The 10,160-nt window shown below is 31.6% G+C and overlaps 1 protein-coding gene across 1 annotated transcript; it reads left to right on the top strand.

Moving 5' to 3' along the window:
• Positions 1-1,636: 1,636 nt before the first annotated feature.
• Positions 1,637-9,311, top strand: LOAG_09555 (hypothetical protein; the record flags this gene model as incomplete). The annotated part of the gene is made up of 19 exons (XM_003145082.1): positions 1,637-1,789; positions 2,100-2,268; positions 2,660-2,788; positions 2,945-3,242; positions 3,511-3,645; positions 3,868-4,054; positions 4,257-4,457; positions 4,573-4,635; positions 4,870-5,021; positions 5,205-5,364; positions 5,493-5,675; positions 5,821-6,060; positions 6,330-6,584; positions 6,812-6,970; positions 7,406-7,528; positions 7,925-8,149; positions 8,474-8,752; positions 8,899-9,065; positions 9,209-9,311. 19 exons carry the CDS (start codon positions 1,637-1,639, stop codon positions 9,309-9,311), a joined length of 3,381 nt encoding a protein of 1,126 aa, XP_003145130.1.
• Between the last annotated feature and the right edge of the window lie 849 nt (positions 9,312-10,160).

Raw genomic sequence — 10,160 nt, 5'->3', positions numbered from 1 at the left:
AACTAACTTCCTCTCTCTCTCTCTCTCTCTCTCGTTTTTCCAGTTGTTTCCACCAACTTCAGTCATCCATCATATTCGACAGTCATAAGAGTTGACAGAATTTTAAACTTTGTTAAATAGCTATTCTAATGTACTCAATATTATTTTGGGAACAGGAAATTTCAGTGAGTGAAAAACAATAAAAATTAAGTGTGATAAGACTGACAACCTGAAATACATCAAACCCTGTTGATGTATATTTAATTAAAACATCTAAATCAGTAATGTATGTTTGTGAAAGCAGCTTTCAAACACTCAACTCCCAAGCTTTTATTTCCACTTAAAAACTTTATCTGTATCAGACTGGAGAGCAACACTGAACTAAGAAGATAGAGCATTGATAACACTATTGCAAGGTTTCTTCAAGAGTATTTTTATCACTTCTTATGCAGCCACTATCGATAACAATCATTTATCTGATCTAGAGATCGATTGATAAACCTCATCCATAACACATTCTACAAATTTATTTACCATAGGATCGAAATGAAACATTCACCAGAATATGATTCTGGGACATTTACAATTGATACTTTGAACGGATTCTGAATTGTTGAATTGGAATGAATAGAAAATCACGTTTAATTAGTGGAGGGTTATTAGTTATCGTAATTAAGTGGAAGAGATGAATAACATCCTTAACAAATTATGATTGGATAATACTCATAAGGAGTTATTTTATGAACTAAGCTCAGTAAACAAGGGGAAATTAGTTGCAATGTTTTCGTTTCTATATTTGTTCTCCGTCCGTTGTGACTTGTAATGAATGATGGTGATGTTGATAACGATAATGATGATAATAATGATAATGGTAATGTTGATGATGATGTTACCCATTAGCAAGCAAAGTATTGCGGCTTTCGGTTTTCTTACAAATAATCAGTCTAATCTCCACTTTCATAAGTACTTTTAGCTTCCAAAATAAAGAGAAACTGAAAATATTTCAGGATGACAGGGTTGACACATCCTAATTTATCTAATTTCTCTGCTATTTTTAAGTAAAATGAAAGGACAACAGTATTTAGCGGCTGTGAAATTTCGAGAAGTTTTTCTTTTTTCAATGCGTTCTTTACGGCGTCATTTGCAATGTCATCTGTCTATTTGCCAAACAATTCCTATAAATATTTCTGGATAGGTAGGCGGAAATAGGGGCGGGACATTTGCGCCAACTTATCACTGTTGAAGCATCATTAAGCTGATTTGAATGTTTATACTATTCTTTATGTGTAATTTCATCATATTAGCTTACCTGAAATGAATGAGCATTCCGATGCAAATCTGTTCTATGCATTTTAGTTCTCTCAAAATATTTTCCAAATAAATATTTTCACCTGAATTCTATCCTGAAATCAATTCCAGTTACTATAATTTAAATGGAATAAACAGTTGTAAAGATTGACTATCATGGGACGTTTTTTAGTGATAATTTTAATGGTGATTTAAATCTATTTCAGAAAAAAAATATATCGCTGACTTTTTTGATAGTTTTGGTGAAGGAGACAGTCTGCTCCTTTATTACCGAGATCATGAAGGGAAAAGTGACATGACTGAATTTAGGGCTGTCGCATGCTTTGATTTTATTCTAAGCTTGTGGAGAATGGAGCATAAAGTCTTCTTTACAGCTCCAGCTCAACATATGAATTTCTCAACAACGATTCCTGATGAGGTAACACCAACTACAGCATGCGAGGAAACCGTCATCGTTGACCCTGATGTGGCATCTACCTCCACCCACCAGATGCCCAAAAAGGTTTGAAGCACTTCGAGGTTCTTCAAGTTCTTCTAATAAAAGTATTTCTCAATTACTATCGATCCAAAATGTTGACAGGAGAGAGAGACGACAACATTGCAATTATCAATATCATTTTCTTTTAAATCTTCATTCTCTGAAATTTTATTCTCAAACATTTCAAATTCAGTTTTTGGCTGATTTCAACAAGTATCTCAAACTCAGTTTTTGTAGTTTTCCAACTGACCAGTTGAAAAAAAACGAAAAATTTAACTTTAACTTATAAATAGATGCTAAATCAAACATGATTGAAACGGGCTTGTCATTTCAGGGGATTTTAAAACGATCCTCATCACATAGTAATTTTCCTCGTAAGGATGCTGTACAACGAAATGTAACTGGACAAGTCTTCGAATTTAAGCAATCTTCCGATCGATTAACTGATCGACCAACTACGAAAATTCCGAAATTAACGCTTACCTGGTCTGAAAAAAATGCAGGTATAACCTGAAGTTGGCAGTTTTACTCATGTTTTCCAATATTATTGCTGTTTCGATAACTGCCTACCCAGCTGGGTGGTATACAGAAAATCTCGGGGTTTTATGAAATCAAACGAGTATTCAATCTAAAGGTTACTATCTCTTCTAAGAACATAGCAGATGAAATTTTTTGATTTCAAGTATTGTTTTACTGTCGAAGGATTCGTTGTAGTAAGATTGAACTTAATTGGCAAAACTTAATTATTCAAATAAAATTGACTCTCTCATGACTATCAAGAATTTAAAGCACTAATGAGTGGTATAATTAAGTGCAAATCAAATCAATAATATAATCAAATGATGATGTATCTTTGTTGCAGTTTTATAGACTTAAATCATCTATTCGTTACAGTAACTATTTATGGTGACACAACATCTGACGACGCAACAACCGAAACGGACGATATTCAAGTTCCAATAATCGCTCCAATCTCAACCACTCAGAATTTATCACAATCACAACCATCTGCTAAACTGAATGGTAATAAGCGATTATTGAACTTGAAAGAATTAAAATTAAGTGAATTAAGGATTTAAGTTTATAGTGAATAAGTATTCTTTATTTCTATAAAACTTGCTGTACATTTGTCACCTCACCAAAACATGAGGAACACCATATCAAATTGTTTGTTTGCAGAATATTGGACGAAAATTGCTGTGCATGCAAAACAGAAGGATATGAAACCGGAACGACAAACAGCGATCCTATACGATGAAGATGAAAATGAAGATGAAGTGATGATGAAGAATGATGAGGAAGTACTGTATGGTGATGATGATGATGATGATAACGATGATGATGGTGATGATGAAGATGAAGAACTTGCCGAAGTTAATAATGATAATCAACACCATGATAACGTTAAACTGCAATCAAATGCAGTTATTGGCAATTCACACATAGCTGGCAAATGGTGGTTCGGCAAAAGCACTAAGTAATACTTATCTTTTTAGCTTTAAATATATACTATTTTGTATTAAAAGTGGCCTATATGATATTGAATAAGTACTGATTATTCAAGGTAATATCCATAAAAGCTTTAATTTCTTTGATTTAAAGTTTAAATTGATGGATGAACTTTCCTGAAATAATTTTAAATAGATATATGAACATAACTGAGCTTAATTTTTTTTCAGAAATGTATTCAAAAATTTGACATACTTTTATTTTTCAGAAAAATTTGACATACTTTTATTTTTCAGAAATGTTCCGCACTGTGCCAAATGGGGCTGTTCTCACAGTCATCGTGATAAGGAATCTACTGATAATGGTGATAAGTATTTGACACCAACACAACAACGATTCAAAGAAATTCATCATCTCAGGAAACAGCTGAAGTTTGTATTTCTTTTTTTCAGGAAAATATTGAATTGATAATATTTTTTTTCGTTTTCCCGTTCACTTTTTATATGCAAAAGATAAATTTATCATGTCGTTATCATTATCACTGTTAACTGTAATGAATATGATGGAAATGTTTCGAGAGCTCTTTTTATTGTTAAATTAGTCGTTTTTTAAATATTTATGAAATTTAACAAATATTTTATCACAAATTTTAGGCTAGCATTGGCTAAAGTGGAAGAGAAAGATTTGCATCTGAATGAGTTACGTGATAAGTTACGTGATTTGGAATCAGCTATGGGTTCCATGAATAGCACAGATCGACAACAACAGCTCCTGCTCCAGCACAAAGAATTTAATGGAGATTATGAACGTGAGAAGCAGAAACTTATCGACAACCATGAGGTGGATTACTCAGTCAGGCTTAAATTAAACTTGAATACAGAAATCAGCTTTCTCTGAATTTCCTTAACAATGAAATTATGCAATGATATAAACGATGGAAAATTTAAATCATATTTTTGGGAGGAATGCGCATTGCGCAATTATCACCAATCTTCTACAAGCTGCTTATACTTTGAAAAATAGTTATGATAAATTAATTCAGATCCGTGTGCGACAATTGATCCAGGAGGCAATTGATGCACGAGCGGAAATGATGAAACTACAAGTCGCACTGAAAGACCATGAAGAAGTAAAAGTTAAAGTTGAAGTTAGAGATGCCGAAGTGATGACAGAAACAACTGATGACATGTTATATTCTCCGGAGCCACCACGAACATCATTCTCATTTCCTCCTTCACCTCAGGTATCTCTTTACTAAAGTATTAACACTTTTTAATAATGAATTATCTAAGAGATTTGATTGGCAATGAAAAATCTATTTGGACGAAGAAATGGAAGAAAGAAATGAAAATTTTTAGGCAGAACATGCTGCAGAACTTCGAAATGTGCCCATTCCACAGGACTTACCTCTTCAATTACAGGTTGAATGTTGAAATCCTTGTAGTGTAGGATCGATCTCTCATTTATTTTTGATGAGAAAGTTTATTTTTCATCTCAATTTTTAAAAAAATTTTCAAAAAACTAATTCAAATGCATTTTAATTTTTAAAATCCTTTCTATTTCCAAAAATTGGATAATTGTTAACTTTTATAAATTTTATTTATTATTATCCAAATTGGACAAAAGATGAAAAAGAATTGAATGATTATATTTAGGCTTATGAGAATGAAGCAATGGCATGGAGAATGAAAGCTGCTCAATTGGAAATGGTACTTAAGGATCAAATAATCAAAATACAAAAACAAGGCATTACACCTGAATTGGAAAAGTATCGAAATGAAAATGAATACCTGCGAACGTATATCAAGTATGTGTAAGCTTTTAATTAATTGATTTTATCAGTATGTTGGCATAGATAGAAATTCTGCTCAAATTAGATTTAGATTCGAACATCATCTTGAAGTATTATTCTATTCCTACTATTGTCATCGATCAATAAATTTGAATCGCTAGACTTGTCAATTTTTAAATTTTGAAAAAGTTTTTATAGAAATATAGAAGCGAATACATCAAATCATGTAATGGTTGATTGCGGTTTTCAAGCAAATCTGAATCCTGTTTTGTCAACAATCACCGCCGATTGTCACTTGCAACACTGTAAAGAGCGCAAAAAACATCTTACGGAAGAGAATCAACGCCTTCTTGAGAAAGTTCCTATTATTTTCATTTCATTTCTATGCATAAATTTGAAGATACGATAATTCTCACTGAGATTTTTGAGATGCATTTTTAGTCATTGCAATGTTTAAGAAAAATTCATATTGGAGGAGAATTTCAGATTGAAGAAGATAAGTTTCGATTAAATGAATATGAAGAAGATATTAATTTGTTGCGTCATACTGTCCACTCAATGGAAGAGGAAAATAAGAAGAATTTCCTTATAATGGAGCAAATGTCCAAGGAAATTGAGGAAAGAACTGCTGAAGTGGAAGCAGCCAATATTGCAGCTGTACGATTGCAGGTTAATTAGGTTCAAATCATCTCTTGCAAATCTTTCATTCAACTTTCCTTTGTTTTTCTTTTTTTTTTTTTTTATTAACTCATTCAAAAGATCAATCATTATTCTGTGACAAGTTCACACACATTTTGTTTTTGTTTTATTACAGAGCGAAGTGGCAATCAAAACAAAAGCCATTTGCTATTTAGAAGAACGCCATCAAATTTATCGTAATACAATTTTGGACAATCATTTGGTTATAAAGGATGAATTAACCGAAGATTGGGAACGTGGTTTTTCCGATCCACGATATGTTGTCAATGTCTCAAAACGTGTACAAACTGATCTCACTCAAGAAACATTACAAACCAATGAAGTTAACTTTGTCAGTCTTTCGGATAAATTGGAGGTATTTGAAATTTATTTAATAAATTTATCTTGTTAAGCATATAATTAGACATCAAAGATAATGTTAGAGAGTAACGTAAAATTTAATCATAAATCAAGTGTCCCTTCAAAAAAAAAAAAAACTGTGAGATAAATACAACGGATTTAGTATTCACCGTTTGACATATACTTGTAATGAGTGATATTCTCAGTTAGTTAGATTTTATTTTTCTTTTGAAATGTAACATTTAATAGGTTAATCTATCCTGTTTGAATTTAACACCAATGCAGGTATTGAAGAAAGAGTTTTCAACGAAGGAAAGTAGCATGTTGGAGCGTTTTCAAGAAATTGAGAAAGATTTACTGATCAAAAGTTCTTTGGTTAGTTCGTTGGCAAATCAGCTGGAGGAAGCGGATCGGGAGGCATCTCGATTATCCGATTTGCATCAAAAGGAGAGGGAAGTATTCCAGGAGAAATTATATGAACTGGGACAAATCGCTGAAAATGTACCAATGTTGCAGTTCGAAATTGAAAAACTTCAACAGGTACTGCTGATTTAATTTTCTATGGGTAAAATGAATTTAAGGATTAATTAAATGGTAATCAATTGTGATCAATTTCCTTTATTATTTCATGTGGCAGTTTGATCGATTGATGTCATAAAAATCATTACTATCAATCGTTTACAAATATAATGAGGCGAATAGTACTAAGAAGGATTGTTCAGTGCTAATTAATTTCTCAGCAGCATTTCGTATTATCATTATTACAGGAGCGTAGTTTAATGGAATATCAACTTAAAAATGCAAAGGAAGAGTATGAAGCTGGCCTGAATACGGCATTATCAGAATCGTTGAAAAAATACCACAAACAAAGTAATTATTGGGCTGAGAAATTATCAGCTATGAATGCAAGCAATGAATTGCTTCGAGTATACTTTAAACTAATGTTCTTTTCTTTTTCTAGCATCATTTATCAGATATTTTTACAAAGAAATCAAAATAGATAAGGGTATATTAAATTATTGATTTGTCACTGAAATATTACTGAGTTATCGTTGTCAAGTTCAGAATTGTTGAAAACTTATCATCAATATTTGTTTTTTTAAATCACAAAACACTCCTGACTTATTCACTGCTAAATTGATAAATGGTTACTAAATTATTGATTATCGATTTATGAATTCAATTGCTTACTACTGTTTTTATAGTTTTTGCGCCTCAAGTTATTGCAGATTGACCCCCTATGCATAATTGACAGTCTACGGTTTAGTATCAAAACTTCTTTCGCAAATAATACCATTCCTTATCTTTCCAATTATTAGAAAGTATGTAAATTTTCGAATTTTGAATTATTACTTCTTTAGAACGAGAACATCGCTTTGAAGCGTTCAATTGAAGACCTGAAACTGCGTACACAAATACAGAAGGCTGATATGTCGAAAAGGCTTACATCAAGTATCAATCATGTATCTCACCTCAAAAAACAGGTACGAATTCATTTCTTGATTTCTTGTTTCAGTTTTTGAAACTAATCAAAATTAAACAGTTTGTAATTTTCCAAGAATAAAGATTCAAACGAATGATATCATTGAAAAAAAAGAAACTAAAAAATCAAGAACAATTCCATTTTTATACAATTCCAAAAAGAAAAAAAAGTATTTTAAAAATTTAAGTTGAAATTTGAATTTCGATTTCTATTTTTTTACTATGGTTAATCAACATCCAGTTATTCTTTTCTCACCGTTTTATACATAAAGTTTCAGGGTAACTAGTAATGGGACAGGTGTGTGACATGTTTTCGAATTTCTTTTTTTCTTTTATATAACATTGCAATTTGAGAGCAATTCCATTTTGACGCACTTCCAATACGAAACGTATTTTAGTTGAATCGAAGTACACGTGATGTTCAAGTGGATGTACATCCACGTGTTGTCAGTAAATACGTTGCATGTCGACCAAATGCACGTCATAAAATGACTGACATTGAGAAAGGTGATCTGTTTGATGAGGTAGAAGAAAGATTGAAGCTTTGTCAAGGTGAATTATCTACCACTCGTCGGCAAGTTGCAGTGCTACAAAAGAAACTTGTCGATAACGGGCAAACTCAGGTCCATCCTTTTATGCTTTGTTTATCAAAAATCTGTAGCTAATTGAATTTGTTAAGATTTAATTCATTTTTAAGAATAATTTAGGTAGTAATTTTGTAATTCCAATTTTCATATCTAAAATGAATTCTGCGCTGAGATATCAGTATTGTCGGTTTTTCTTTAAAGTATATCTTCTGGTGATAACATGATACGAAATTGTACATAATAATGGCTGTCGATGGAACAATGCTTTTTTGATTCCTTAAACTTCTATTGTGATATTACAGTGACATAACATTGTTACGATGTGTTTGGGGACAGGATGTTAAAATACATCTCATTCAGGGGGAAGATCGTTCATTACATACAAAATATAGTCCAGTGAGAATTCCGCCAACGGATAAGAGATTATGCACTTCAATGATAACAAACGGTGAGGAAGAGGACAAGTTCATGTTGAACAATTTACGGGATCAGGTTCAGGAACTGGAAAAACGAAATCATGATTTGGCTGTACAGTTGCTTGCAATTGAAACAGAAAAGGAAAATTTGTTGGACAATCAACGACAACAAATCTCACATCATATTTCAGAATTCAATATTTTTCGCAAAGAATTAGATCAGGTGAATTATTATTAATTGAAATGAACTATTCCATACCTGTTTTAAAATGAAAGATAAGATTAAAGATATAAGTGAAGTCCGTCACATTGCTTTTTTCTTTTTTTTGTCTTTGATTTTGAAATTAGTATACCTTTCTTGATTTATAGGAATTGGGACGTTGCGAGAATGAAAGACAAAGGTTGAAAGCACGTGTTGCAGTTTTGGAGAAAGTAGAGAAAGACCGTGATAAATTACTTGAATTTTTAAAAAGCAAAACAGATTTAGGAGAAAAGTGCAACAGCCATTCATCTACACAAGCCATATTACAAATTGGGTAATTTAAATCATTATTGATAAAAGCTTCACGGTATTGGCGTTTTCTGATAATGCAGTGTTTCTGGAATTCGTAGTAATATAGTGGTAAAATGAAAATCGATAGTGTATTTAATATCACTTATTCTGCACAAATCTTTTCAGCCTTTCGCCTGTTCATACCTCGAGGGATTTGACTGCATTCTCCGATGATCACAGGAAAACTCCAGTCGATCGGAAAATTCGCATGAAAAGGTTGATGTTTTAATTAAATGTATTGCAAGCATTTGTTTTATAACCGATTAATTTGTTTTTGTTGTTGGTGAATAATTTAATTGAAATTTCTTGAAGTTTTTGAAGAGATAAGTCATCATAATGGTTTTTTCGGCAGAGTAACCGAGAAATACCGGAACCACGTACGTCCGTTACGATTTCTTTTCACGTGAGATCTGATGGACGTGCGTGTGTTTCATATGGCATCTCTTCTTGATATTTACCGAGTAGTAGGATAAAAAGTAATAGAGGAATAAATTAGTGAAAGTTATTGGAATAGCACAAAAGAGAGCATGAATGGAATTATCCACTCATTTTTTCACCAAAAATGCAAACTTCGAATTCATTTGGGATATATTAATTAGTGGAAATAACTTTTATCACAAAATTATGCTAATATGGTGGATTCTTTTTGTAATTTCCAGCATCATTGTTATAATACCTTCCGAGTAGACCAATTTTTTAAAAGAAACCAATCATAATTGAACAATCTTTTACTTTAATTCTTAATTAATAAACTTACCCTCTATTGCTTGGTTACTTTCCAGTGGTAATTTTGGTTATAATCAAAAAAAGATCGCGCAGTATAATTTGTAGGAAATGTTCTGAATTGGTTAAATTTACTACTTTAATGCATTATAATTATTTGAATTGTGACCTATTTTTAAGGAGCCATTTTTTTACAAGTATAAACTAAATATTCATGTAAATTATCCATATTCTTTTTGAACAAATTTCATTTAAATCTCATACGAATTGGTTTTTGTGAGGAATTATTACTAATACAATCGATTTCATTATTGTTAATTGTTGTTTTTAATCTTTAAAACTTACTTCAATCATT

Source organism: Loa loa (assembly GCF_000183805.2).
Source record: "Loa loa unplaced genomic scaffold supercont3.2, whole genome shotgun sequence".
In the NCBI taxonomy this organism is placed as follows: Eukaryota; Metazoa; Nematoda; class Chromadorea; order Rhabditida; family Onchocercidae; genus Loa; species Loa loa.
Note: the sequence above shows the minus strand (reverse complement) of the source record. Positions and strands in the feature narration are given on the sequence as shown.